Genomic DNA, 27,679 nt, shown 5'->3' with positions numbered 1-27,679 from the left:
TTCTCTAAAAACTCTTCCACTCACGTAAACTATTGGACACAATATTAACTCTTTTCATTATTCAGCATGCAATGAAAAGATGAAGTTGACTGCCAATATGGTCATCCGCATCGGATTGTGGGATACTTTAGTATTTTTAGTAGAAATTTAAGGACGTGGCAAACCCATAATGTTGCTTTAATGTGAGAAAACTTTTGTCACCAAAATGTATGTGCTCATTTTTTACTATGCTCATATATGAAACTCTGAAAATGAGCATATCTCCAGTAGGTGGCGTTCTGGGCAACATAATGCAAAGAAAGCGACGAAGAAGTAGCCCAGTCCAAGATGGCGACCACCTCGCTTCACATGCTCGTTTGTTGACAAGTATAAATAATCAAGGTTTTTGCTTCATTTGCGAGTTTACAAACTTACAATATGTCGAGACTTATCGTTAAAAGCCTTCCAAATGGGGTAAGTACTAAACATGGATGGTAAAAAGGGACAGCTAAATTTTACGTACGCATATCATTCAACATGAATGTGGAACTTGTGCTCAGATGAAGTTGGAGAGGTTCCGAGAGATGTTTGCAGCCTTTGGGACCGTAACTGACTGCCGCCTCATGTTCACCAAGGATGGCAAATTCCGCAAGTTTGGCTTTGTCGGATTCAAACGCGAGGAAGATGCAATTACAGCGTTGAAGCATTTTAATAGGAGTTTCGTGGATACATCCAGAGTGACTGTAAGTTTCTGTGGGCCTGCTGTCTGCTTCACAAGCGATGTGTCCATAGCCACTGATGTGAGACTTGATTGACTCCATTGCAGGTGGAGCTGTGTAAGGCATTTGGTGACCCCACTAAAGCAAAAGCATGGAGCAAACACACTCAGAACTCTGAACCAGACAAACCAACCACGCAGACTGAAACTGCTAATAAAAAGGTGGGCTATTCATTGCATGAATTAAGAGAAACTGTCCTGGAATGAAAACTAGAATTAGTGTTTGGAAATGTTATACTCCTGGGCTGTATTGTACTGTTTTCTAACGATATGTGTTTCTAGGAGAAGGACAAAAAGGAAAGGAGTGCACTGAAAAATGTGAGTGGCTTTCAATTATTTTTTTTTATGGGTGTTGGTTACTCATCTGCTCAATTCTAATTATGCATTCACTGGCAACATAAGGTGCACCAGCACAATCCAACTGCATCCAAAACAAGACATGAATTAAATAAATGTGATAAAAATGCCTGTCAGTATGATACATTGCGGTTGTACACACTACAATATCACCTTCCCTTTTTTCAAAATTTCAAAATCTAACCTGTCTGTATGTTTCGTGCGCATCAGCTTGAGGAGGACGAGCAGTTCAAGGAGTTCCTGTCAGTGCATCAGGTTCGATGCAAAGTACCTACATGGGTGAACGATGCAGTGGAGCAGACAGTCGACCCTGACAGTGCCAAGGGAAAAGGCAGGAAGAAGCCGGCTTCAGATGATTACCTCAACTTTGACTCTGACCAGTCGGACGATGAATATGAAGAGAAAAAAGAAGACGATGAGGAGGAGGAAGACAGTGGAGATAACTGTAAGTAACTTTGAAGGACTTTAAAAGATGAAGCTCAATGAGCAGCTGCGCAAAAGTTGGACAAAGTAAAGCACACCTCATATTTGTGGGCTACTTTGTTACGTTTTACGTATCGTCAACCAAAGGTAGTGTATGGTGTGTTTTCTAGACACCTCTAAAGAAGCTCTGAAGTCCAGCTTGTCAGATATGGATTATCTGCGCTCAAAGGTGGTACGAACTGTGGACGCCACGGATGAAAGCGATGAGAAGGTTGACAAGCAACAAGGGGAGGAAGAGGATTGTGGACTTGCACAACTCAACGACAGTGTTCACAAGCGTGGGAACCAGGATGACTCCCGCAAGAAGAAAATCCCTGTTTCGTCTGAGGATAAGAAGCAGGGAAAAGCCAAGAAAGATGCAAGGCAAGAGGTGACTAATCGGTCTCATTTACACTTCTGTTTTGGACTATGTGTTTCCTGGTCAGTTTACCCAATTTCCGTTCCAGTTTGAACCAACAACAGAGTTCACAGTTAAGCTGAGAGGACTCCCATTCAATGTTAAAGAGGTGAAGAGACTTTTGTAATTGTTGTGAAAGTTTGTGTAGGAAAAAAAAACCCAGGGCACTTTGAAATTAATCACACACATCTTTTTATGAAACAAGTATGAAATTCGAGAATTCATGACACCACTGAAGCCCGCTGCCATCCGAATCGCAAGAAATGAACATGGCCACCAAACAGGTATTTTATGGGAAGCATGTTTGATTAAGCTGTACACATTGTTACTTGGCGTTTGTGGGTCTGAAATGCATGTGTCCCTTCATTATCTTGTGTGTGTTTTAGGGTATGCATATGTAGATCTACACTCTGCACAAGAAAGTGAAAATGCCTTGAAGAAGAATAAAGACTATATAAGTGAGAGTTCTATCTCATGATTGGAGCCTTTCCAATGTTGTTACATGACACTAATGTCTGTAAGAAATGAGAATGTATTTTTTTTCTATGGTTTTGTTTGCCTTTAGGAGGCCGCTACATCGAGGTCTTCCGTGTTGCAGCATCCGGATGGAAGACGACTGACCAAAAGGCCGAAAAAGTTCAACAAAACTTCACCCGGAAACTGAAGGAGGACGAAGAAGTAGAGGATGTTGCAGAATCAGGACGCCTTTTTGTCCGAAACCTCCCTTACACGTGCACAGAAGAGGACATCAAAGAAATATTCACGAAACACGGCAAGTTGAATCATTGAAAGGGTGATGAATATGTTCCAATTGAAGCTTGCCCATGGCAAATATAATTATGTTCCATTTGCATTTGGCATTGTCGTAGGTCCTTTAGCCGAGGTGGTCTTCCCCATTGACACTCTAACAAAGAGTCCAAAAGGTTTTGCTTTTGTAACGTACATGATTCCTGAAAATGCTGTGGCAGCTTTGGCTCAGCTAGATGGGCACGTATTTCAGGTATGTTTGATAGGATCTCCATAGTTATGATTGTTGAGCCTGCTCTGCATGAAGAAGTTAAAATAACACTTGTTTTTTTTCCAGGGTAGGATGATTCACGTGATTCCATCCATAATAAAGAAGGAAAAAAGTAACTCTTCAGAAGCCGGCGGTCCCGGCTCCTCAACTTATAAACGTCAAAAGGATACAAAAAACAAAGCATCTAGTTCCAGGTATGCGTGTTTGAATTAACGCTTTTCTGCTTGTTTGTTTTGCCACCTTTTGATAGAATTCTTTGTTTTTAGTTCACACAACTGGAATACGCTCTTTCTGGGCACCAGCGCAGTGGCCGATACCATTGCGGAAAAATACGCCACCACCAAAAGCAAAGTCTTGGACCATGTAATTTTGTCCTGTTTTCCACACTAATCCTCCAACATACTGTACTTTCAAATCTAAATCCTGCTTGACTTTTTTGTTTTGTTTTGTTGCTGTCTCTGCAGGAGACAAAGGGAAGTGTTGCAGTACGAATGGCTTTAGGGGAGACCCAGATTGTTCAAGAGACTCGCCAATTTCTACTAGACAGCGGTGTGAATTTGGATTCCTTTAGTCAGGTATGGTTTGCCTGAAGCACCGGCTCAAGACTGGTCACTTTTTTTTTCCAACTCAAGTTGCTTTGTCTGGTGTGTAGGCAGCTGCCGAGAGAAGCACAACAGTGATGTTGGTGAAGAACCTTCCAGCCGGAGTGACCGTCTCAGAGCTGGAGGAACTCTTCTCCACCCATGGCTCTTTGGGGCGAGTGCTGCTGCCGCCTCCCGGCCTTACCGCTCTCGTGGAGTTCCTGGAGCCCACGGAAGCCAAGCGAGCTTTTACAAGACTGGCCTACACGAAGGTGCGTCGGACGCCCTTTTAGTTGCGTGTAGCATGCAGGGAGCTGAAACTTGTGGGTTTTGTTTCACAGTTTCGTCATGTCCCACTGTATTTGGAGTGGGCGCCCATGGGGGTGTTGGTTGCAGCCAAACCCACACCAGGTACGATACCACGCTCAGTCTCCCTAAAAAATATTTACTATTATTAAATGAACAATAAATGTGTGGACCTGTTCAACCAAGTGAGAGCAAAGGTTGAGGAAGAAAAGAAGGAACAACCAAAGGAAGAAAAAGGAGAGGATGAAGAAGAGGAAGAAGAGGAGGAAGACTCTGTTCCTGGTTCCACACTTTTCATCAAGAATCTAAATTTCAGCACAATCGAGAAAACACTTCAAGAGGTACACATTTGTAATGCTGAGTTATGGAGAAGACGATGTCAGTTTTTCATTCCTGCTCATTTGTTGTTTTAGACTTTCTCAAAATGTGGCAAGGTGAAGTCATGCACAATCTCCAAGAAAAAACATAAAACTGGTAATTATGATCAAATGCACATGTAGTAGTGAAGAGAACTGATTTACTGTATTTAGGTGTTTGAGTTTCTTTTTTAAAGTGATATTTGCTTTGACTTTTAGGCAAAATGCTGTCAATGGGCTATGGTTTTGTTCAGTATCATACCGCTGAGGCAGCACAGAAAGCCTTGCGACAGCTCCAGGTATTTGGATTTGCGTCCTCGCTGTTGCTAGTTAAAACTTGCCATTGCCTCGTCTGTAGGTCACATGACTGTTTCTTTTGCATTTTCTCCAGCGCTGCAATGTGGATGGACATTGCTTAGAACTGAAGATTTCAGCGAGAGCTACAAGGTAAAAATAAAAAAATAAATACCTTGTGCACTCATTGTGGGGATCTGGAAACTGATTTCACTATTATTTGGTTGGGTTTTTTTTCCTTATAGGACTGCTGAAGTGTCACACAAGAAAAAGCAGGTGCAGAAGAAGCAAATGGGATCAAAGATCCTTGTGCGAAATGTCCCTTTCGAAGCGACTGTCAAGGAAGTTCGAGAACTCTTCTGGTAGCAGCTACATACACACACAGCTACTGTATATGAGTCACTTTGTAGATGGGCACTGCGATGATCTACTCATTCTTTCTCAGTACATTTGGAGAGCTGAAGACAGTCCGCCTTCCCAAAAAATTAGCGGGTACTGGGAGTCATAGAGGTTTTGGCTTTGTTGACTTTATCACCAAGCAGGATGCCAAGGTTTGGGCAAACACACACTGCATTTGTCTCTCACAGTCACTGGTTTAATTGACTACAAAATATGACTGGTGATATCCTCATCTTTATCTCCAGAAAGCATTTGCTGCCTTGTGTCACAGCACTCATCTTTACGGAAGACGTCTTGTGCTGGAGTGGGCTGACACGGAGGAAACAGTAGAGACACTGAGACGGAAAACAGCCGAACATTTTCACGGTAAATGATTTGAAAAGTGTGTGATTAGTGCTATCGGGGGAATCATTTGTCTCACCTTTTTCATTTATTTCTAATTTTAGTGGACAGCAAAAAGAAACGGAAGGCAGGGATGCTGGGGGAAATTCTGGAAGATATGGAAACTCCTCGTGATGCAGAGGACTGAAAGTGATGTTGCCTATATTGAAGCTGTAAAGAATTGAGGGGTTGAGAGATGTGTTGTCACTCAATCTAAAGATTGGGAATTTGATTCCTAATGACCACCTCACAGCCTATTGAGGTATTCTTGAGCAACATACTCCAATTTTCCTGGATCTGAGCGTGTGAATCCACGACAATTCATGCCACCGTCATTAGCCATTATGTTAAGGAAGATGGAATAATGTACGGTAAAAGAGGTGTTAGGAATTACATTTAACACAGTCTTGATCTCATATGAGGGTCTATTCCGTGTAGATCAGTTTTATTTGAAAAAAAAACCTTTTATTTCATAATACAGATATTTTGTACAGAATTGTTTTAAATCTGTTTTAAATAAAATGTTTAAATGTGGTCCCGTGTGCTGTTGTCAAACGTGCAATTACAGTTTAGACTGTTCACTATGAAATTTAGTCTATTTGTTATTGTTTATGGGGTCCATCTGCCACATCCAAGATGGCAACCAACTCACGAGATACGTTATCTACATACGTATTGTCAAATCAGAACTCGTGCCTGGTCACGTGATAATTTCGTCATATCATATGACTTATTCGTGAAAACATGGCCCACAGCTCGGCAGAGATGTCTTTTATGTGTCGGTTTATTTCGCTTTTTATAATTAGTTTTGTGTTACTCACTGACGTTGTTGGAGCTGAAGTGCGAACGGCGGTGATTGACAAAAACACGGGGCAATTGTCTCTCCTCGAGGGTTTTAGAAAAGATTTTGTGGCGTGGGCCAACTTCACCGACAACATTGAAACCTCAGGGTAGGTAACATGTTTACTTATGACAATACTTGGTTCTGCATTCACTGATTCTATATGTGTTCATTTACATAAGATGGTCGTTCTTGGAGGTGACCACTAGCAGTCAATACAATGACAGCATCCAGGCGTATGCTGCTGGAGCTGTGGAGGCTGCAGTAACTTCTCAGGTCAGTCTCCAAAAACACAAAATTAACCTTGCTCGGTTATACTGGGCTCTGCAAGATTGTATGTTTTACTGTATTTGCTTATGGGTGTTTCTGTGTTTAGCTTATCTACAAGCACTGGATGAACACTGTCATGGGTTATTGTGGACCCTTCTCGAAAGATTCTGGTTACTGTGATCGCCTTAAGACTTTTGTCACTATTAACCTGCAGTGGATTCAGGAGCAAACTGAGAAGGAGCCTAATTCACCTTACTGGTACCAGGTATTTCGGAAGTCTTGTGAATAAACAGAAGTCATGTGGCTCAAGCTGAAACATGTAAAATATGTAAATAGATAAAATACAATTTAAAAAAAGTCACAGTTTTCAGTGACGTTTTTTTAATCATAAGCTTTTTCCAGTTTGTGATATTTTGGGGCCATTAAAAATTACCCTGTAATATTGATTGATTGACTGATTGATTGATTGATTGAAACTTTATTGATCCCGGGAAATAGTAAATAAACAAGGTTGTTTTTTTCATGGCAGGTTCGACTGGCTCTTCTTCAGCTCAAAGGTCTGGAGGACAGTTACAATGAACAACTGTCATTTCCTTCTGGCCCAATATCGTTTGACCCATTTGGTTTCCTGTAAGTAGGTGTGATTTGGAGAAAATACAACAAATTAAATGTTCACCAACAGAAATGTCCTTGCCTTGTGTTACCAACCAGACTCTTCCAAATGGGTGGAGATCTGGAGGATTTGGAATCAGCTCTGAATAAATCCAGCTTGACTCAACCACTGGGATCCGGCTCGTGCTCCGCTCTCATTAAGCTGCTGCCAAACAATAAGGATCTCCTGGTGTCACATGACACCTGGAGCACCTACCAGTCAATGTTGCGCATCATGAAGAAATACTCCTTTGCCTTCAAAGTTTCACCCTCAAGTGCGTTTATACAGTATTAGTAAAAGTTAGTGATGTTCAATGTTTTTAAGGGTGATAAGTACATTACAATGTGAAATGTTGCCCGGTTGTAAGATAACAGGAAGATTTATTCATTTATTAATTATTATATTTATTAATTTTGTCCCCAGATAATCTTATCCTCCCTGGACGGATCCAGGCATTCTCCTCCTATCCTGGATCGATTTTTTCTGGAGATGACTTTTACATCCTCAGTAGTGGCTTGGTAAGAGCCGTCATGATACAATGCTAGGCCTTTGGCACGATAATGATTTTAAGTATGAACGGTTTGGCCAACAATAAAAGAATGTTTGTTTTCTTTTCATTTGTCTGAATGAATTATTGGTGTCATGACTGCAGGTTACCCTGGAAACAACTATTGGAAATAGCAACCCTGCTTTGTGGAAGTTTGTTCAACCCACAGGCACAGTGATGGAATGGCTCAGGAATATTGTGGCGAATCGTTTGGCAGTGACCGCTACTGCTTGGGCGGAGGTGTTCAGCCAGTACAACAGCGGCACGTAGGTTTCAAGCATGATTCAGCTACTCGAATTGCAAATTTTAGAATTCTGCCAGTCTTTAATATTGAGTCAAGAATAAGGTAAAGATTATATTTTCAATTTGGACTATGCATATGTTTTTAGGTATAACAACCAGTGGATGATTGTGGACTATAACAACTTTACTCCAGGGAAGACCAACATCATGAAGGACTTGTTTGTCGTATTGGAGCAGATTCCGTAAGTCCGTTAAACTTGTGTGTTAAGTTTTGTTTGCTATAAGGAGGCTCTTCTTTAACATTACAGGGGTAAAATTATTTTTATGGATAAAACGGAAGAATTGCTACAGAAAGGATACTGGGCAAGTTACAACGTACCGTAAGTATTGATCCACAGTATTTACAGCATGTTGAATGTGACCTGCCCATGTTTGCAACTTACTGTATGTAATTTTTGGACCATATGTGATGGAAGATACTATGAGGAGATATTTAATGCAAGCGGCTGCAATGAGTTGGTGAAAAAGTTTGGTCCATGGTTCTCCCTGGACCAAAATCCCCGGGCTCAGATATTCAAGAGAGACCAGAAAACCATTACAGACATTGCCTCCATGATGCGCCTCATGAGGTTTGAACCATGAAACAAAGGTTTATGCATTTAAATACATTTAAATTTTTCCTTCACATAGATTTTTTTTGTCTATTTAGATATAATAACTTCAAGGAAGACCCCTTGTCACGATGCCAAGATTGCAATCCACCCACGAATGGAGAGAATGCCATCTCAGCTCGCTCCGATCTAAATCCAGCAAATGGCACTTATCCATTTGGCGCCTTACGGCAAAGGCCCCATGGAGGAACGGACATGAAGGTATTTGTCTTTTTTAGAGTCTGTCAAGCCATTCATTGGCCTTGTCTGCAACACACTGATGTGTCTTTTGTGCAGATGACCTCCTATGGAATGTTTCGTCGTTATGAGATGCTGGCCGTAAGTGGGCCAACTTGGGACCAAGTGCCACCCTTCCAATGGAGCACTTCTCCATACAAAGACCTGCTGCACATGGGTCAACCCGATATTATGGCATTTAAGCCTGTTAAAGTCACCTGGACATCTTGATAGCAATAATGTCTTGCTTAAAAGAAAGATTGGGGGGTGGAAGTGCTGTGGAGGTTTTGACAAAGGGAAACAACACGATGTAAATGGTTTCTTGCAAATCGCAGGGTCCAGATTATATTCTGTACAATGATTATATTCTGCTTATTTTTTTGCTCAGTAAAACCATAGAAGGGATATTTTGAATGTGAGGAATTATGAAAAACAAACGAATTTGTTTTATGTCTGATCATGAATGAGTAAATTAGTGTTGTTTGACACATTTTAATGTGATTGTAATGTGCATCTTACATTTTTTAAAACTATTTTCTAAATTATCTATCATCATTTGTTTGTGATTTGAGATAAATTTTTACTTCACATTCAATCTATGAAATATGTTCCGAACAAATATACGTATGCTTTGAATAAAAATATCAAAGTTTGTATGAATTATACTGAAAGTGAAATTTTGGGTACATTTTAACAGTACACACACTGCACTCAAGCAAAACCAATTAAAGATGGGTACTTGTCATCCTGGAATCTTAAGCGAAAATTTTGAAGCATAATCGCTTAATTAAAATGTAAAATAGGCAGTAAGGCCACCGTAGCTGCATCTGACAGCTCGCTAGTAAACATCTGACGTCATCAGCACGTAAACACTGCTCACGTGTTCTACTCGCCCAACCATCTACAGCCGTAAACCGATGAAGTGGCGTAAAAAAACACTCGTGTCGTGTTATGCCCAGCACAGCAGCTGTACTCTTTGGACCCCTTATCTAAGTTATGTCGCTATACAAGAACTGCATTTTGCAAAATAACTACGTTATGAGCGCAGCCTTCTCAATTTTAAGGTATGGCAGTAATGCAGACGTTTTATAAAGTATGCATATTTTTGTTGAATATTTGCATGCTGCAGGAACTTGTTTGCTTGTGTCGCTGTGCGTGTCGCCAAAAAGATGAACATATGGCAAATCATATTTGATAAGACATAATTAGTGACGTTTGTTTCCCCATGTTTGCTTAATTCCAGGTTTAATTGTGCTCGATGATGGCATCTTGGCAGCCCATTAGTAATTTAAGAGACAAGGTGTCCCAGAACCCGCCGGCTGTGACATTTTTCCTGTGTCTCGTGACACTGGCGATTTCGTTTATCTGCCTCGGTTTCTATAGCAGTAGTCACACAATACCCAATCCTGACACAGAAAAGGTAAGAACTGCCTAATTTGTCTTGCAGGTGGACGGGAATGTGACATTAAATGTCAAATGTGCAAGTTGGAACCAGCATGACTCGGGCAAGCAATTGTATTCACTTCATTCAAGCCCATTTTAATGGATAATTGATGGGAAAAAAAATATGGGAAGTGCTTGTTCACTACCTGAGTACTTTCAAGGTGTCTTTAAGGAAGGCACTAACTGTGCAATGGAGTATTATGTGCATGTCGGCTTTACATTGGTGTGTTTTATTGAAAATGTCAAAAACATATATATTTGCTACATAGGTAGTTCTCAAATTTTTAACACAAAGAAAATATTTTTATCTCCAAATTCCACCATCATGAGGTTATAATCAACAGAGTGGAAAGAAATTTATTTTTCAACAAAAAAAAATGCATATGAACTTGAATATAACTGCACTGTATTTATTTAGACTGCCACTGTTATCATGCATATGCCAAATATTGTTTTGTCTCTTAGGACTGGAACCATCTCCTCTCTACGTTAGCACACTTCCATCTGTGTGTTAAAAGCAACTGGAGTTCTGATGAGCCAGTGTCTCTAGGCCCATCTCCACTTATAGAACAGAAAAGAAATGAAGATACTTCACTTGACTTGACACCACAGCCCTCACATGTGAGCAGCTTGCATCTCAAGGTTCCTCTGATGATCAGAACCAGCCACGGACTTCCAAAAGATGTTGACCTTTTCACAACCTTTACAGCCAGTCAATTGCATCTTGGGGGTTGGTATTGTATTTGAGCATGTGAGTTTGCGGTAAACATGAATGTCTTGTATTGTTATTGTGCAATTGTTTTTCTCTTTAGGCAATGAGATTGTGAATGTAGACATCCATTCTGAAAATGATACTGACATTTGCCTCACTTTAAGAGCTTCAACTGCTCTCTTCCCAATGAGTCTGTGAGTTTGGCTGCACTCAAATGTGTATTTTGAACCTTCAAGTATGAAGATGCTTTAAGTTATTGTTTACAATATGCCATATGTTTTTATGTAGGCTTCCGCCAGAGTGCCTTGCAGCAGGCAACATCCATTCACTTCTCCATGTAGAGGCTATTGATGAACCACCACCAGCATCACAAGCCTGCTATGGTCTTCTCTCCAGGAATGACCCTACTCTCACTATCATGTTAACAAAGGTACCACGTGGATGAAAAATATATATTAAAAAAAAAAAAAAGAAGTCATCTGTCAAATAACACAACTAGCAATTTCTTTATTTTTAGGACGAGCAGTGGGTGGCAATGCGGCATCTGATAGAAGTCAGTATGTGTCTGATAGGAGTTTGTTTAATAGTTTGTTTAGCTGCTAGCCTGTCGCATTCAAAGATGCGCAACTACCACAGGAAGGAGCTGGACCTTCAAAATGTAAATAGTATTTCTTTTATTATTGTTGTACAGTCGTGAAGCATTTAACTTCATTTTGATTCCTAACGCTATTATTGTTGTGTGTTTGTTGCCAGGAACCTTTGCTCGACACTTGAATCTTTTTGTCAACTGCACGTTGAAGGATTTAGTCCAAGGTTGTGAGCAAAACTAGCCTTTTGTCCAGTGGGATCCTAATAACAACGTTTATCCAGCATCTCAAGTGTAAATGTGCCAGATTTAAAGTAAAGCTGTAAGAAAAAAATATGTATACAAAGTTTAGTCTTCTGCCTTTTAATTATACTTAATACATGATTTATGTTCAATTATTCTGTCATTTTCGGTCAGTCTGATTATGATTGTATTTTTGTAATAAAAGTAAAACAAAAACTGTGATTACAAGTTATTTCATTTAAGCTGACGCCAAACATGAACTGTAATGAACTACAACCACATATATTTATTTTTGTGTCAATATTTTTTTTTACTGTTTCCAGACATTTAGATTGCTAATAGATAGTTTTGCAGTTGAAATGCGAAGGGATTAAACTGAGTGGCTCAACTGTAAACGGTCGGCCACCGTACTCCCAAATTAATGAAAATACTGCCGCAAATAATTTCCCATGGGAACATTGACTACAACTCCAAAGCTGACGGTGGCAGCAAAGTGCTCTGTCAAAGGAATCTGTAGAAGAAGAATAGAGGCGTGGCTTTGAAGGCCAAAAGAAACCCAACTTCTAATCGTACGGTAAGCGCAAAATGCTGCTTCTTACCAGACGTACAACGTTTGACGTTGGCTAAAGACAAATTAAACCTACCAAATAGTTGTGTTCTCTGTACATGTTGACACAGTAAATAGATGGTGGCAGTCCTATGGAATTTTTATCAAGCACCATCTGTAAAGCTAACGTTAGCTACGAAGCTACTGCTAATTCATAAACAATGTACAAGTATGCTAATGCCCGCTCACACGCTAGCCTGACATTACGCGTGTATCACGTTTTAAGAATGAACCATTCATACCACGAATGTCTTGGCAACACACGAGAATTGGTTACAAAACTCAGCATACCAATCATGTGATGCTGTAACCATAACAATTTCCCTCCATTTTCAGTACAAATGCTCCCAAACGGTTCAATATGGCTAACGCATAATGCAAACAAAATGAGCCAAATTTGTATTGATTCTGCTTCTTTTCTGATGCAGGAGTTAAACCTGTCTGTGGTTACCGGGAAGCTGGTTGGGAAGGTCATGGCCTACTCGAGCTACAGCAACCTGAGCAGGGCTCAACTTACCTTTGAATACCTGCATACAAACTCGTAAGTGCAGCTATGGGTGGTTAACAGCGAGAAGATTTCACAACAACGATCATTTTGTTCTTCATGCCAACCATGAGCAGTTTGTCAGTGGATCTCAGCCACTGCGCTGTAGCACATAAGTGCATTGAGAGAATTTGGATTTAATCTCACTTAATTGTTTAGACACTAAAATGTATGTACCACAAATACTGTAACTTTGCGTCATATGTGTTTGCTAATATGGTAATATATTAAATAATTGATGAATTAAAATTTAGGTTCAGCAACAAGTATAATTTTATTCTGAAACATATTTATATGAATGTATATAAATGTCATGGCATGGTAAAAAGTAGATTCCAATAAACTAACATTGCAAAACACATGGAATGATAATACCATTTTTTTTTCATTGACTAATTGGAATGGTGTTTGACTTTAGGACAACACATGAGTTCTTATTTGGAGCTTTGGCAGAGCTTGTGGACAATTCGAGGTATTTGTGTTGATTTTCTATTTTATGAAGACCTATGGATGTTAATTTTTCAAACAAGTGTGGTTTTATATTTAACAGAGATGCCAATGCCACACGAATTGACATTTACACAGGTACATTTCAGCATTGAATACACTGGAGCGTTCAATTTGCTTTTAACTTAACTTGACATCTTCATAAATTGTTGACAGAGAAAAGGCCTGATCTTCGGGGTGGCTACATGCTGTGTTTTCTTGATGATGGAATTGGAATGGAGCCAAGTAAGTAGCACTTTTGTATCACCGACCTTGAAGTTTGTGCTGAGTTCATTGTTTAAAATGTGGAATGGGCATTTGGGTTCCAAGCAAATGTTCACATGATAAGTGTCTTTACATTCATTTTATTTTGTTAGACGAGGCAACGCATGTGATCCAATTTGGAAAGTCAAGCAAACGATCTCCTGAGTCCACACAGATTGGCCAATACGGAAATGGACTGAAATCGTAAGATCCCGAGAATCTTTTACAACAAAATAACAAGTGTGATACATGTTTTTAATAACTTCTATTGGATGTGTGTCTTGATAGGGGATCCATGCGAATTGGCAAAGACTTCATTCTGTTTACCAAAAAGGCCAACAGTCTTACCTGTCTTTTTTTATCGAGGACTTTCCATGAAGAGGAAGGTCTTGATGAGGTCAGGTGAATTTGTATTTCTGTATTTATATTTCATTATATGACAGCTACATGTCGTTACTGGAGGCTGAAGTGTGAAAAACATCTTCATACATCATTGATTTACTGTATATTTTCAACTGTCGATATCTATTTTTTCTGTTTTGTTTTGGGGGTCCTTAAGATGGTCTGACCTCAAAATTGTTAATAAATTTGCAGGTAATCGTGCCTCTGCCATCGTGGGATTTGGCAACCAAAGAGCCGCTGACGTCCGATCCAGAGAAATACGCCATTGAGACTGAGCTGATATTCAAATACTCACCTTTTAAAAGTGAACAAGAGTTGATGGAGCAGTTCAGCAAGATTGAAAGTATCAGTGGTTAGTATTTGCATTGTGTGTGATGACTCCCATCTGCCCATGTATGTATGTTTTTGTTTCTCAGGACTTGCTGAAAACTACTTCAGCTCTACACACACAAAACACCTCACATAACCCTTTTTAGTGTAATAGCTGACTGAGATACTTGTTAAAATTATGCCATTGAAAATATTTTCATCGGTTGTTTAACTACACAACTTCATGATTTTTTTTTTCCTGTTAATTCTCTGTTTCTGTTAACTACCCGAGATGCCTACATGAGTTCTCATTAGCCATGATATGTTGACATGTTGTGATTCTCCTTGTTTGTGTTATGTGTCAAGGTACCCTGGTGATCATCTATAATCTGAAGCTGATGGACAATAGAGAACCAGAGCTAGATATAGAGACTGATCACCAGGACATACTGATGGCCGGGGTGCTTGCGGAAGGAGTGTGAGTCCAGTGCCATTGTTAGTCTATTAAAATTAAGCCACATGTTAGCATCTGCCCGTAATGATAATACACCCGCGACCCTGAATGGGATGAACGCTAGAAAATGGCTGGAAAAACAAAAACAATGCTAAAGTGACAATGTGTCTGTGTCCTCCCCTCACTTGCAGGAAACCAGAGAAGAGATCGTTCAGAGCATACGCTGCTGTGTTGTACATTGATCCCCGCATGAGGATTTTTATTCAGGGGCATAAAGTGAGGACCAAGAGGTTGTCCTGCTGTCTTTATAAACCACGGTAATGTAACACACAAACCTTTGATAACTCCGTGCCAGGTGAGAGGTTCTCACCTTTTTCCTTCATCTGTTCACAGGGTTTATAAGTACTCATCTACTCGTTTTAAAACGCGAGCTGAACAGGAAGTCAAGAAAGCAGATCACCTAGCTAAAATCGGTGAGTTGGTGAAATGTATCCATCACTTTGCCCCCTTTGCATGTTTCTTGATTCATTTTCTGTCACCAATTCCAGCGGAGGAGAAAGCTAGAGAGGCAGAAAGTAAGAGTTTAGCCATGGAGGCAAGACTCGGAGAGGATGTGTCTAAAGATTCTCGAGTAAGCAAGGCCAGATCATTTTTCTGGTGCACGGGTTTGTCAGTTGATAACACCGACTCCCCACTCCCCTTCCGTCTTTCAGACGATCCTGAGAAAGGTCCAGGATTCAGCCATGATGCTTAGACGGGATGCTGACATGAAAAAAAGAATTCTAGAGTCCAAACAGAAGTACAGTACACAAAAGCAATAGTCGTATCTTTGTTTGAACAGCAGAATGCTTTATGTAATCAAAAAGAAAACTAGCATAGTCCTGAGTTCTTTTTTGCACACATCCACAGAGCCTTAAAGGAGCCCAAGGAGTTGAACTTTATCTTTGGGGTGAACATTGAACAGAGAGACCTGGACGGGATGTTTGTGTACAACTGCTCTCGTCTTATCAAGATGTACGAAAAGACGGGTCCTCAGTTGGATGGAGGCATGTGAGTAATGTGCACATTGACTGTGATGAGGTCAGCAGTGATGAGCTTGGTTGGGGCGTTTACAATCTTATCCTTTTTGTTGTTACACAGGGCCTGCGGAGGTGTTGTCGGCGTGGTGGATGTCCCATATTTAGTTCTCGAGCCGACTCACAACAAGCAAGACTTTGCAGACGCTAAAGAGTATCGACATTTGCTGAAGTCCATGGGGGAACATCTGGCTCAGTACTGGAAGGACACCAGCATTGGTAAGGAACACTAGACATCTTAACTGAGCGTTGTCTAATACATACTGTAATTTCTACATTGTGGGAGTAATAGAGGCAATTCTGCGCTATTCTATTGTAATCCTGGAAAAATGCTGTGCTGAATCCCTGCATAATTTGTACCTGTCACTGCCTGCACATGTCTTTCCCTTAAAGCACTTCTAAGTGCTGCACTGAATCAAGTGCAAAGTGACTCTCTCCCTGTATAACGTTAACCCATTTAATGCAGGTTACCTCGTCAAAAGTCGGAGATTGGGTGATAGAGTAATGTTTGAACTAGAGAAGAATAGTAAGTAAATGTTGCAATTACGGTTCTGGTTTAGCAACAATCCCTGTTGGGACTCACGAGTAAGAATGTTCGGTGTTGAATCCAAATGCTGCTTATTTTCTGCATGTGCCAGTTCAGAAAGCGTCCCTGTTGGACCTTTGTGGTTAAGAATCTTCAGTATTGTGTTCCTTGTCAAATGCCAAGTATGTTTTTGCGTGATGCAGCTCAGAAAGGCATCGTGAAGTTCTGGGATGAGTTTGGATACCTGTCTGCCAGCTGGTCTGCACCTCCGTCTTCGGAGGCAAGATATAAGAGACGCCGAGCCATGGAGATCCCGACTACCATTCAGTGTGGTAAGTACCGGACGACCAGACAGATTCAGCAATCCAAACCTGTCCTCACGCCGCTTTTACGGTTTGTGTTTTTAGACAAATGCTTAAAATGGAGAACGCTTCCGTTCCAGATGGATGCTGTCGACAAACGCTACCCAGACAGCTGGGTGTGTCTTATGAACCCAGATAGCACCCAGGACAGGTACACACGGCCACAAATATAAAGCAGAATCATTTATGGACTCACTGACCCCAACATTAAGTACTTATAAACTTTACAACCCAATGAAGTCCAATAACAAATGTGTGGCATTAGCTAGGTAACACTTTGTCTGTGATTCTTTTCAATGATTCACAGATGTGACGCTGCCGAAAAGAAGCCCAACTTGCCCTGCGGAGTCCTGAAAAAAGAAAAGCAGACAGCTGAAGACAAACAAAAAGAGCTTGCAGAAAAAATCAAACAGCAGCAGGATAAACTGGATGCCTTGCAGGTGTCTTCTTTATTCCTCACCAACTTACTTCCTTGCCTTGCACTGGCACTTCACATATTTGTATCTCCTTCTCAGAAAACCACTACAATCAAATCTGCGGCAGATATAAAGAAGTTGCCAATGGATGTTAGCATGAAACCTGCAACAGAGAGCACTGCTAAGGTACACATGCCCTCACTGGAATTCCTCTTAGATTTCAATGAAAGGCCTGCATCAGTCTTGGAAATGGTTGTAACATTTTTTATTCTTGATGAATGGTGACTCTTTCTTTTTCTATTTGTCATTGAAGGCGAGTCGGTCATCCGAGAGGTCTGTAACACGTCCACGATCACCCCCGTTGCCAGCTCACCTCAAGGTGCCGCTCAGTGCTCCCCCACCCCGTACCGCCTCTCAACGTCCTACCCGGACACCCGCCCCCTCTCCTGCTCCACCTAAGGTTGAACCAACCAGGTCCAAAGCTACAGCAAAGCCTACAGCTAGACCTTCCTCCAAAACACCCCCACCAAGCCGCACTTCAAGGGTAAATAAAATCTATGCCGTATCAGTAGAAAATTCCGTATCAAAATGGAAGCTTAATGTCTTGTTTCTTTCTTAGTCCCTCACCAAATCATCAGCCAAAGCTGCAGCTGCTGGACAACGTAAGAGAATAATTTTAGAGGAGGACAGTGAAGAAGAGGACGAGGAGGAGGAAGAAGAAGACGACGAAGAAGAAGAAACAGGGGAGAGTGAAGAAGAGGAACCCCAGACGAAGAAGTCAAAGATGGTTGCTGCAGCTGTTAACAGGGGCAAAGTGGCGGAGAAAGCCCCACTTGCCAAGCGTGGCAAGTTAGACGAGGTAAACGGCAGTCTATGTTAAAAGCATCAACATCAGCTTTGGCTGAAGCTGCCGTGCGCATGCATGCAGAATTCCATCCAACAGCTGTCCGCCTTTTTATTTTTAATGGAACTATCGCTTGTTGCCTAAACTCCGCCAGCATTACCTTTCTGCCATCAGCATTCATTTCTTTAAAGAGGGTTAGCAAAAAGAACTGTCAGTTATTTACTTGCTGGTTAAGTCAGGAGAAGCTCAAACGAAGGCCATCTGCTGTTGACCTAACAGGTTAACACACACTCACAGACTGGAAAGAAAGGAGTTGCTCCTCCTTCACGCCAGACCCCTGTTGCTAAACCCAAGGTAGCTCCACCAGTCCCGCTTTCTTTGCTCCTCCTAAAGCTGGCTTGCACCTGCTCTTTCCAAACACTAATAATCAAAATTTAATATGAAACTGATTAAGCTCAATATAACAACCTCTTTGCATTGACCTTTTTTTGTTTTTCCCAACCAGAAACTGATTTCACTTTCACCTCTTTCACTAACAGGCATTGAAAATCTCATTCATTTTTATTCAAGTGTTGTGGTTCTAGTTCTGAGGGATTTGTCTTAGCAGGCACCCGAGAAGGTGCCACAGAAGGCGCCGGAGAAGTTGACAGAGAAAGCGCCGGAGAAATTGTCAGAAAAGGCACCAGTGAAGGCGCAACAGCAGGAGCCGGAGAATGATATTCGGAATGCTCAGAAAGGTAGCAAATTGAGCAGAGAATGTTTATTTCTCAAATTCCATTGGATATTCTCTTGCCACACAAACTGAAATGCACATGCCTTTAATGACTGGTTTCATGCAGAGTCTTGATTCAATTTATTTGTCTTTTTTTTTCGCCCCGGAAGATAAGGGACTGTTAGTTGAAGTCCGTGTCAATAAAGAGTGGTTCACAGGAAAAGTCATTGCTGTAGAGACCAATAAACAGAGCGTTCGCTGGAAAGTCAAGTTTGACTATGTCCCTCGAGCCACCCCGAAGGACAGATGGTGAGACTTTTTACTCCTGTGTCCTACCCTTCAAAATGCGAGTTGTTTGTAATTGATATTAATGGCTTCTGCCTGTCTGTCTGTCAAGGGTGTTTAAGGGCAGTGATGAAGTCCGCCTGATGCGCCCACCGTCTCCCATCTCCCAGACGCCTGACACTCAGCAGGAGACTGAGAAAGCGTCTGCAGCCATGGAGCCAGATACTACACAACCTGGCACAAGTCGAGAAGTGACCGAGAGCTTGGTCACCATGTTGAGGCGAGTGGCTCCAGGATGAAATATTTTTTATTTCCCTTTAGAGCTACTCCTCTAAAGTCTAAGTCTTACCCAGATTTCGTTTATTCTCTGTGTGATGGATAATTGTGTTATTGACAAGACATCGTGCTGTTTTTTTTTTGTTTTTTTTCAGGACGATGCTGCGTTACTTCTTCCCTCCTGCTTTTCAGATTCCTAAGGATGACGTAAACAGCATGACGGCAGAGGAGTTGGTAGCCTTTCCTCTGGTGAGATGAAAGCAACTGTACACTAGCCAGCACACATGACTACACTACACTTTTTTGACAACTAATTTCAGGCAACTACCTGAAGTAGTGAAGTCAAATCTAGTGGTGATGTATCCGTTTGTGATTCTCCTGTCTACCTAGAAAGAGTATTTCCATCAGTACGAATCAGGTCTCCAGTCGCTGTGCAATTCGTACCAGAGCAGAGCGGACGCCAAGGCCAAAGCTGTGGAAGAGAAAAGCAACAGTACAGAGATGAAATTGAAGGAAGCAGATGAGAAACTCCAAAAACTACGAACCAACATTGTTTCTCTTCTGCAAAAAGTTCAAGAGGTTAGACAGCTTACTGTTAGGATATACATTTTATTTATTCATAGTCTTGGAAATGCTGATCATTCTAATTTGCATAACTGCTCACACCCCACGTAGGATATCGACATCAACACAGATGATGAACTTGATGCATACATCGAGGACCTTCTCACCAAAGGAGATTAAACGGGATGGACAGCAGCTATCGACAAGAAGGAACGAGAACATGCACATAAAACGACTGGCAGCCGTGTTGCTGACATCTATCAGGCACTGTGTGAAAAACATCATGAATTTATGGGGGGGGGTTCTTCATGGTTAACCATTCTCCCTTTTTTCATTTAGCAGTAAGCGTTTACTCAGTGCCGGTGTTTCTTTTTGTTTTTATTTCAGTTTTTATATTATTGGCAGCCCTCTAGCATGTGGATTTTGTTTTAGTATTTTTATATACATACCTGGTTCTCATGTAACTGTTAATCAGTTCTCACGCAACCTATCTTACTTTGTAGGTTTAATATGGTTTAGGTCCCAGTGACAAAACTGCAGGTCTTTATTTTGCGCCATTGTCAGGTGAGACATTAACACCAAGTATTTTAAGAGTTTAGGTTGACTGGCTCACATTCTTTACTGCTGTCTATATGTAAACGTTAACTATTATTTTTGTACACTCAAAGTTATCGGTGTCAGTCATCATATTGCCCCATCCTGGCCAGCTTGGAGTAAGGAGTCTATTACACTAAAAAATTCATACTGGGTTTTATCAGTATAATTGTTAACGCCTGTTCTGTTTGTTTTTGAAGAAAAAAAAAACTCTCCATTTAATGCTTAAGTAATGTTCCTACTCATTCATTATCTATTACCTGTTTTTCTGTTCGAACTTATTTTACCATGTCAAGAAAACGTTTTATCAAACTGCATGATTTAGTGTTAAACTGGAAGAAATGTTTCAGTATTTTTGAAAAATCTTTACATAAACAATAAAACTGGTTCAACATTCTACGTGTTTCCATTTTGATGCAAAAATAAGGTTAAAAAAACAATCCAATTTAGTACATGTAAAAAGATGGTGTGCTTGTGGTAAGCAGCACATCTGCTATTAACCACTTACTGTTCAGTTGTATTTAACTTTGAAGTTAAATACAGTTGAAGTGAATCTTTAAGAACACTTTATTTCGACATTTTTTAAATTAAATTTTCTAATTTATGTGCAATACGTTTTAAATAGTCAATGTATTTCCCTCATTTAAGCAGCGTAGTGTTAACTTTATGGTAAAACAGTACAGTGATATCTTTTGTTTTAATTATTTTTGTAACACCTTGGTTTTTATGAATCCTTCGTCCTATGCAACTATATTTTAATGTTGATCACGACTGTTGTCTCAGAGCGAAATATGTTTTAGGCCTCAGTGGATGACAGCTGGAGCTCTTATTTTGAAAACGAACGTTTCGTTTGGTAAACATAAACAAAGCTGCTCCATTGCTCGGTAAGCTCGACCCTTTTAACCAACGTACCTTTTACGTGTGATTTCATACTTCTATCGAGACTTAAGATCACATAAAACATAAGGGAAAATCGTTAACTCATACAAATTATACTAAAGCTGGTACCGTTACTTGAAGTCTAATTGTTAGCCGATCGAGTGCTCGAAAGCTCGGCTAACTATCAGCAGAGAAGCTAATACTCGACATTAAAAAGTTGAAAGTAAAATACGACAAGCATGACCTTGGATTCAGATTTGTGTTTGACTTGTTGTACAGACATTAACAGCAGCGAACTGTGGACTTTTAAAGTTATTTTATTGAGCAGCAATTGACAGTTGACACGAGTAGATGTGCAACATTACGTTTTTAATAGTGATAAATGAGTTTGGTAGAGGTAGCATATGGTACGAGATTGGTTACCATGTCTGCCTCACACTTCTAAATTTGATGTTCGAATCTCGTTGCCAACTTTCTCTGTAAAGCTTGTGTGTGATTTCTCTGTGTATAGAATCGTGCAGTTTCTGCCACAGAAAAAAAAAAAGCTAAATGTAGATTGTACATTTTCCAAATTGTTACTGGGATTAAGGTTCCTTTTCCATTCAAGCCTGAACTCCTCTACTCAATGGAATGAAATATTATTTTTTGTCTCCACCGCCTCCTTTTAGACTGAGCCATGTCAGCCCAGGCTGCTGGCTGCCGTGGCTGGAAGATGCTGTATGGTGTCACCCGACCCGCCATCCACATTAGATGTGTCAGTAGCACTGAAGCAGGCCCGAGACCATCTGAGGATGAGCAACTCTGGGAAACGGCGGCACCTCTGCCCTTTTCTGCAGCCAGGCTGGGATCTTTCTTTCAGGACAGACCTGTACTCAAGAACCCTTTTCTGGAGGATGCCTTATTGAGGGGTTACTTGAGGAGACACCTTCCTCAAGAGGTCAGTATCATGGTGACTGTAACACACAGAGAACTGTTGGTAATACTTAGCCATTAGCTGCATTTGCATGTTTATTTCATAGGCAGTGTTCTCAGACTTACGTGCCTTTGGCAATCGTGTGGCGGCAGAGGTGGACAGCTGGGGTAGAGAGTGTGAGGTTACTCCTCCGCGGTTGGTGCACTTTGACCCCTGGGGACGCAGAGTGGATCACATCTTGACTTCCCCAGCATGGAAACGCATGAAAGAGCTGTCTGCGCAGGAGGGATTGGTTGCCATCGCTTATGAGAGGCCAATGGGAGAGTGGAGGTTGCCCCCGCTTATTATAACCAGTGGATCATTTTGACAAATTGTGTTGATCTAAGTGTGTTTTTGTTCCAGCCGGGTTTATCAGATGTGCAAGTTGTACATCTTCTCCCCTTCCTCTGGCCTCTACACTTGCCCTCTGGCCATGACTGATGGGGCTGCCAAAGTCATTCAGGTTGAATAACATCTTCGCTTTAGTAGAGCTATAATTAAAATGTATTTTTTTTTCTTTTGAAGGTTGTTGTGCTTCATTGCAATTGTATGTGGCAGTTCCGCCTCCATCATCCAATCAGAACAATTAAATACTCTTCCACTAGATGGCAGAACTTGCTGCCGTCCATACAACAGCATTGCATACGATCATTATTGATGCTAGTATATTATGCTTTTTGTCACATTTGTTTGATCGTGTTCTGAGATGTTTTAATGTCTCATGTAATGTGCCTTTGCTGGATGAAGAAAGCAATAGTTAATATGACATGTGTGTGTTTATCTGAAGTCCACAGGTGTTTCTTGGCCTGTAGAAGCAGCCTACAATAGACTGACCAGCCGACAGCCTGAGCATTTCTGGACATCAGGACAGTGGATGACAGAAAGACAAGGAGGCTCAGATGTAGGTGAGTTGTTGTTATCATGCATTCGTACAACTTTGATACAAAACTCACCTCTGTGTGTGTGGGGGTGTTTGTGTGTGGCAGGAAGTGGCACAGCAACAATGGCTGTTCCGCAAAGTGATGGCTGGTATAAACTTTATGGCTTCAAATGGTTCACCTCTGCCACTGACGCAGACATGACTCTCACACTGGCCAGAGTGTGTGACAGATCAGGAGCGACCGTACCGGTATTCCCAAAACTATAAGTGTGTTTGTGTAGAATAAAGTTTCACCAATAATTCTGTGTTTGTGTTCCTCAAGGGCAGCCGAGGTTTGTCTCTGTTCTACGCAGAGGTGAGTCGAGACCATGATGGCTGTCTGAGAGGGATTGAGGTTCAAAGACTGAAGGACAAGCTGGGCACCAGACAGATGCCCACAGCCGAGTTACTGCTGGACGGCCTCCCGGCACACAGGGTGATTTTTGGGCACTTTTAGATACAGTTCTCATTATGGATCTCGATCACTTGTGCAGGAGTACCAAATGAAATTGTTTATTTACGGTTCTTTATTACCAGCTGTCAGAAGAAGGAAGAGGCGTGGCTTCCATAGCAAACATGCTAACGATAACCAGGATCCACAACAGCATCGCTGCAGCAGCATCAATGAGAAGGCACAACTCAAGCACTTTTATTACCTCCTGTCCAAGTTTATTCTTTTTGTTAGCAAATTAATGATACTTATGTGCACACAGGGTGGTCCAGTTAGCGCGTGACTATGCCACCCGCCGCACTGCTTTCGGAAAGCTTCTTAAAGAGCACCCGCTTCACATGCAGACCCTTGCCAGGATGGAGGTAAGCAGGCAGTCACTGAGGCATAAAAGCTCTAGTCAGCATTTCCCATCATGCTTTTCTCACATGCTGTGATACGTCAGCGCATCCTCCATCTTGGATGTGGCAGCTCTGCTTTGCTTTTCTTGTCTCACTAAATTCTTGTAGCTAATCAGTGTGTACTTTTTATATTCACTGAATGTATATCCCTGTGACAAATGCAGTTGGAGACCCGTGGAGCTTTCCTCCTGGTGATGGATGTCTGTCGCCTTTTGGGACGAGAGGAAAGTGGCATCGCCAGCCAGTTTGATACGCACCTCCTACGTCTGCTCACACCTGTTGTCAAACTCTACACCGGAAAACAGGCGAGCACGAGTACTTTGGACTAGCGAATGGCTAGCCGACTAAGTCTGCCCTCTGAGCTCTTGTTTAATCTCAGACGGTCGCCGTGGTGTCAGAAGGTTTGGAGAGCTTTGGCGGGCAAGGCTACATGGAGGACACCGGGCTGCCGGGACTACTTCGAGATGCACAGGTGAAAAACGGCCCAGATTTTTCTCTGGCATTGTATTTATCTCCTACATAAACGAAACAAAAATTACAACCTGATTCATTTATATGTGCCCTCGTGTTTGACTGCGTGACCCTGCAGAGGATATGTAGTCATAATTGTAATAAATGTAAGTCAACATTCCCATAAAGACAATTGCAACAGTCTTTTCTATTCTTGTGGCACTGTTACGAAATGAAATCGTTTTAACATCTGATTATTCTACTTCACAACATCTTTTATCGAGAAAGGTTTTGTCATTTTAATGAGGGGGCATTTTTAGGGGGGCAAAGTCATGATGGTTCAAACAACTTTACCTTTACACGGTTTATACTTTTTTTTGTTAGGTGCTGAGCATTTGGGAAGGCACAACAAATGTTCTGTCCCTGGACGTGCTGCGCTGTGTTCATCGGAGCTCCGGGATGGTTCTTCATGCTTATTTTACTCATGCCAAAGTAAGAGCTTATTTAGAACATGTCAAGCAAGTCCACCGATTGTCATCAAACGGGAATGTTCAAGTGATACTGTGTATGCATGTGTGTAGTCCCTGCTTGCAGGAGCTTCAAGTGTGTCCTCTCTGGACCCAGCTGTGAGAGCAGTGGATGGGGCGCTCTCTGAACTACAAGGTTTTGTCCAGGAGGCAGCCACCAAAGAGCCAGGCTATCTAGAACTAGCAGCCAGAGACTTGGCCTACAGCTTGGCTCGCATCTATGCAGGTAGATGATAAATGCAAACATACACTGCATTGGAATAGATTAAACTGCCATCCAGTAACACCACACGCCTTTCCTCTTAATCATAGGTGCCCTTCTTATTGACCATGCAAGTTGGAAAGGATCGTCTCCAGCTGACATCTATGCAGCTCTCAGGTGAAAAAAACGGTGTGATTGACCATCTGGAATTTAAATCTTAATACTACATTGCTTAATCAGGTGGTGTGAACAAGACTTGTGCATCGTGGCAAGCAATAAGACGAGAGGATGCTATGATGGCAACTGTCCAGGACTTGATTCAGCACTTGTGTATGAGCAGGCAATGGAGGGCGAAAACTGATGCATATTGACCTTCTAATGTTTATAGTCTTACCATATCACATGTTTATTTTCTATGCCAGTTATTCAGCAAATGAAATCCACTTTGAATTGCACGGCCAACAGAACTAACTGCACTATTTGTGAAGCAATCACGGTAAATAATATTCCGTACATAATGATACAGTATAACATAATGGCATTTCACTTTGTCTCCTTTAAAGTAGATGTTTTTGTGCGGAGAATTAAACACTCAGGAGTTTGTAAAGTTTGGACCACCTTGGTTAGTTGATGATAGAGTTCAAAAGCCTTGGTGCCTTCAAAAATAATCAAAGTGTGGGAATATTATCCATCAATCCATCAGTTTTCTACGCCACTTTTCCTGGGAATATTATAATAAAAAATAAATATAAAATGTGCAAACAACAGTCAGAAAATAAAATATTTGACAAATGTAATTCTGTTTTGGTATGTTAGTGTGGTGTTCCACTGCTTATTTCAAACCGTGATTTAGTTTTGTACAAAATCATGGAACTGTTTTGAATATAAATGCCTTTAAACGAATTCTTAAACATTGAACGTTTTCGTGTTTTTTGTGCTTGAATCGTTAACTTTACGAGACGTCTTTGAAGTAAACACACTAGTGATGTGCATTTCAGTTCTTTTAGGTGAACTGAATCTTTAGAATCAGTTCACTCAAAACACACGCTGATGCATTTTTTTTATATCAGTTCATGTAATGACACTAACCTACCACAAGATGGCAGTGCCCCCATTCACTTGTATGTAACCCAGCGTAAAATGAACATGTCCATTTCCATTTCATCATTGCTCCTTCTTTAATGAAAATATCATTTTAGTTCAGTTACAATATGGTTATTAGAACTTAAACATAAGAGTAGTTTACTGTACATTTGTTTAGTTACAAATACCATCACATAAGCAGAATTAAATAAATACGTACGTCGTACGATATTAAACAGGCTTTTGACTCGAGTTTATGAAGCAGCTCATGTAATGACGCCAAGTTACCGCAAGATGGCAGTGCCCCCATTCATTTGTATGGAACCCAGCGTAAAGTGAACATGTCAATTTTCTCTTTTCGTGACCAGACGTCCTTTATGTACAATGCACTACCTAAAAAAAACAGCCGAGTTTCCCCGGCAAAATAGTTGAATGGTTTATACCTTTACCCGGTCTTCGGAAGATCATGGTTCGAGCCTCACACGAAGCAGACTTAAAGCTAAAGTTTGCACAGTGTAAGACTCGAACTCGGTTCTCCCGCTCATAAGGCAAAACTTTTGATCACTACGCTATTGAATGTTCTGTCAAGCATCAGTAATTAAGCATTTTTCATCTTAAGCAAGTTGACTTTTAGTGTACACTATCCTAAAAAAATGGGCGAGTTTCGCTGGCAAAATGGCAGAATGGTTTTTAACTTTACCCGGTGTTCCGGAGACTATGGTTCGAGCCCCACACGAAGCAGACTTTGAGCTAAAGTTCGAATAGTGTGAGACTCGAACTCGGTTCTCCCGAACATAAGGCAAAAGCTTTACGCACTACACCATTGAGTGTTCTGCAAAATGACCTCGATTTAGTAATTTTATCTAGTTCGTGAAACATGTACTATGAATACATAAGAAAACTCGGAAAATTCCAACGCCAAAATAGCTGAATGGTTTATGACTTCGGTTGGTATCCAACAGTTTCGGGTTCGAGACTTGCTCTTTGCAGCTTTTGCAAATGAAATAGAGCGACACATAAGATTCGAACTCGCCTCTCCCAAACTCAAGGGAAAAACTACAACCACTCGGCCATTCGAGCTCTTAGATGAACAGTCAAGTGTTTGAAATTGAAGGTTACTCTGAACCTTTCCTGAAAATAGCTTCATGATTTGGGATAATAGAAAAAATTCTTTGAATGCTGATCAACGGACAATGGTCGAGGGGATAGCACCATTGACTCCAAAGTTTGCAGTGCTGGTTCGAGGCCAGTATCCCCAAATGCTCCAGATAATGTTCATTCTCCAATTTTACTGAGTGCCTGTGATTGAATTTTTTTCCCCCTCTCCTTTTAGTGACGTCATCA

General features: G+C 41.1%; 5 protein-coding genes across 10 annotated transcripts; all 5 read left to right on the top strand.

Moving 5' to 3' along the window:
- The first annotated feature begins 292 nt into the window (after positions 1-292).
- On the top strand, positions 293-5,863 carry rbm19 (RNA binding motif protein 19). The gene is made up of 24 exons (XM_088377093.1): positions 293-453; positions 540-722; positions 806-919; positions 1,040-1,075; positions 1,325-1,559; positions 1,708-1,967; positions 2,044-2,103; positions 2,200-2,278; positions 2,381-2,452; positions 2,560-2,766; positions 2,864-2,994; positions 3,079-3,206; positions 3,279-3,375; positions 3,477-3,587; positions 3,665-3,865; positions 3,935-4,004; positions 4,086-4,240; positions 4,313-4,373; positions 4,475-4,554; positions 4,647-4,702; positions 4,795-4,911; positions 4,995-5,100; positions 5,194-5,314; positions 5,395-5,863. Exons 1-24 carry the CDS (start codon positions 418-420, stop codon positions 5,475-5,477), a joined length of 2,799 nt encoding a protein of 932 aa, XP_088233219.1. The 5' UTR covers positions 293-417; the 3' UTR covers positions 5,478-5,863.
- Positions 5,864-6,034: 171 nt separating this feature from the next.
- plbd2 (phospholipase B domain containing 2) lies at positions 6,035-9,434 on the top strand. Its single transcript, XM_088377271.1, has 12 exons — positions 6,035-6,279; positions 6,353-6,446; positions 6,547-6,705; positions 6,970-7,070; positions 7,152-7,366; positions 7,516-7,610; positions 7,745-7,905; positions 8,029-8,124; positions 8,191-8,262; positions 8,359-8,511; positions 8,592-8,754; positions 8,830-9,434. The coding sequence occupies exons 1-12, from the start codon at positions 6,074-6,076 to the stop codon at positions 8,998-9,000; spliced, it is 1,686 nt and encodes a 561-aa protein (XP_088233397.1). The 5' UTR covers positions 6,035-6,073; the 3' UTR covers positions 9,001-9,434.
- A 241-nt stretch (positions 9,435-9,675) lies between these two features.
- Positions 9,676-11,975, top strand: LOC148397957 (transmembrane protein 248). Its single transcript, XM_088376424.1, has 7 exons — positions 9,676-9,833; positions 10,013-10,189; positions 10,678-10,942; positions 11,025-11,118; positions 11,213-11,354; positions 11,442-11,582; positions 11,678-11,975. Exons 2-7 carry the CDS (start codon positions 10,028-10,030, stop codon positions 11,696-11,698), a joined length of 825 nt encoding a protein of 274 aa, XP_088232550.1. The 5' UTR covers positions 9,676-9,833; positions 10,013-10,027; the 3' UTR covers positions 11,699-11,975.
- Positions 11,976-12,205: 230 nt separating this feature from the next.
- Positions 12,206-20,871, top strand: morc2 (MORC family CW-type zinc finger 2). Of its 6 annotated transcripts, none has more exons than XM_088376933.1 (29): positions 12,206-12,327; positions 12,789-12,901; positions 13,323-13,376; positions 13,455-13,489; positions 13,568-13,636; positions 13,768-13,858; positions 13,943-14,051; positions 14,249-14,408; positions 14,732-14,843; positions 15,011-15,136; positions 15,213-15,292; positions 15,368-15,450; positions 15,533-15,618; positions 15,729-15,869; positions 15,960-16,114; positions 16,362-16,421; positions 16,625-16,753; positions 16,829-16,934; positions 17,091-17,223; positions 17,299-17,385; positions 17,513-17,743; positions 17,819-18,058; positions 18,323-18,397; positions 18,651-18,780; positions 18,926-19,064; positions 19,153-19,320; positions 19,472-19,565; positions 19,707-19,895; positions 19,992-20,871. In XM_088376933.1, the coding sequence occupies exons 2-29, from the start codon at positions 12,834-12,836 to the stop codon at positions 20,058-20,060; spliced, it is 3,219 nt and encodes a 1,072-aa protein (XP_088233059.1). In that variant the 5' UTR covers positions 12,206-12,327; positions 12,789-12,833; the 3' UTR covers positions 20,061-20,871. The 6 variants fall into 6 exon arrangements, with proteins under 6 accessions (XP_088233059.1, XP_088233058.1, XP_088233061.1 ...); XM_088376932.1 differs by having other exon boundaries at positions 18,648-18,780; XM_088376935.1 differs by lacking the exon at positions 16,362-16,421.
- A 395-nt stretch (positions 20,872-21,266) lies between these two features.
- Positions 21,267-26,170, top strand: LOC148397955 (acyl-CoA dehydrogenase family member 11). The gene is made up of 15 exons (XM_088377156.1): positions 21,267-21,358; positions 22,022-22,290; positions 22,373-22,596; positions 22,669-22,768; positions 23,093-23,210; positions 23,292-23,434; positions 23,508-23,660; positions 23,762-23,856; positions 23,938-24,037; positions 24,238-24,378; positions 24,453-24,545; positions 24,908-25,015; positions 25,105-25,276; positions 25,363-25,429; positions 25,493-26,170. Exons 2-15 carry the CDS (start codon positions 22,030-22,032, stop codon positions 25,611-25,613), a joined length of 1,896 nt encoding a protein of 631 aa, XP_088233282.1. The 5' UTR covers positions 21,267-21,358; positions 22,022-22,029; the 3' UTR covers positions 25,614-26,170.
- Positions 26,171-27,679: the final 1,509 nt, after the last annotated feature.

Source organism: Syngnathus floridae, chromosome 5 (genome assembly GCF_059516105.1).
Source record: "Syngnathus floridae isolate MCC-2025c chromosome 5, RoL_Sflo_1.0, whole genome shotgun sequence".
In the NCBI taxonomy this organism is placed as follows: domain Eukaryota; kingdom Metazoa; phylum Chordata; class Actinopteri; order Syngnathiformes; family Syngnathidae; genus Syngnathus; species Syngnathus floridae.
This window is presented reverse-complemented; position numbering and strand designations above follow the sequence as displayed.

Bases quoted from the DNA above. Each gene is read 5' to 3' on its own strand.
- rbm19 (XM_088377093.1), top strand. From the start codon at position 418: ATGTCGAGACTTATCGTTAAAAGCCTTCCAAATGGG. The intron at 2,767-2,863 runs GCAAGTTGAATC...GCATTGTCGTAG, and splicing joins AGAAATATTCACGAAACACG to GTCCTTTAGCCGAGGTGGTC. The intron at 5,101-5,193 runs GTTTGGGCAAAC...CTTTATCTCCAG, and splicing joins TCACCAAGCAGGATGCCAAG to AAAGCATTTGCTGCCTTGTG.
- plbd2 (XM_088377271.1), top strand. From the start codon at position 6,074: ATGGCCCACAGCTCGGCAGAGATGTCTTTTATGTGTCGGTTTATTTCG. The intron at 6,280-6,352 runs GTAGGTAACATG...CATTTACATAAG, and splicing joins GACAACATTGAAACCTCAGG to ATGGTCGTTCTTGGAGGTGA. The intron at 8,755-8,829 runs GTATTTGTCTTT...TCTTTTGTGCAG, and splicing joins ATGGAGGAACGGACATGAAG to ATGACCTCCTATGGAATGTT.
- LOC148397957 (XM_088376424.1), top strand. From the start codon at position 10,028: ATGATGGCATCTTGGCAGCCCATTAGTAATTTAAGAGACAAGGTGTCC. The intron at 10,190-10,677 runs GTAAGAACTGCC...TTTGTCTCTTAG, and splicing joins CCAATCCTGACACAGAAAAG to GACTGGAACCATCTCCTCTC. The intron at 11,355-11,441 runs GTACCACGTGGA...CTTTATTTTTAG, and splicing joins TCACTATCATGTTAACAAAG to GACGAGCAGTGGGTGGCAAT.
- morc2 (XM_088376932.1), top strand. From the start codon at position 12,834: ATGGCCTACTCGAGCTACAGCAACCTGAGCAGGGCTCAACTTACCTTT. The intron at 14,844-15,010 runs GTGAGTCCAGTG...CCTCACTTGCAG, and splicing joins GGGGTGCTTGCGGAAGGAGT to GAAACCAGAGAAGAGATCGT. The intron at 15,137-15,212 runs GTAATGTAACAC...ATCTGTTCACAG, and splicing joins TGCTGTCTTTATAAACCACG to GGTTTATAAGTACTCATCTA.
- LOC148397955 (XM_088377156.1), top strand. From the start codon at position 22,030: ATGTCAGCCCAGGCTGCTGGCTGCCGTGGCTGGAAGATGCTGTATGGT. The intron at 22,291-22,372 runs GTCAGTATCATG...TTTATTTCATAG, and splicing joins GGAGACACCTTCCTCAAGAG to GCAGTGTTCTCAGACTTACG. The intron at 25,277-25,362 runs GTAGATGATAAA...TCTTAATCATAG, and splicing joins CTTGGCTCGCATCTATGCAG to GTGCCCTTCTTATTGACCAT.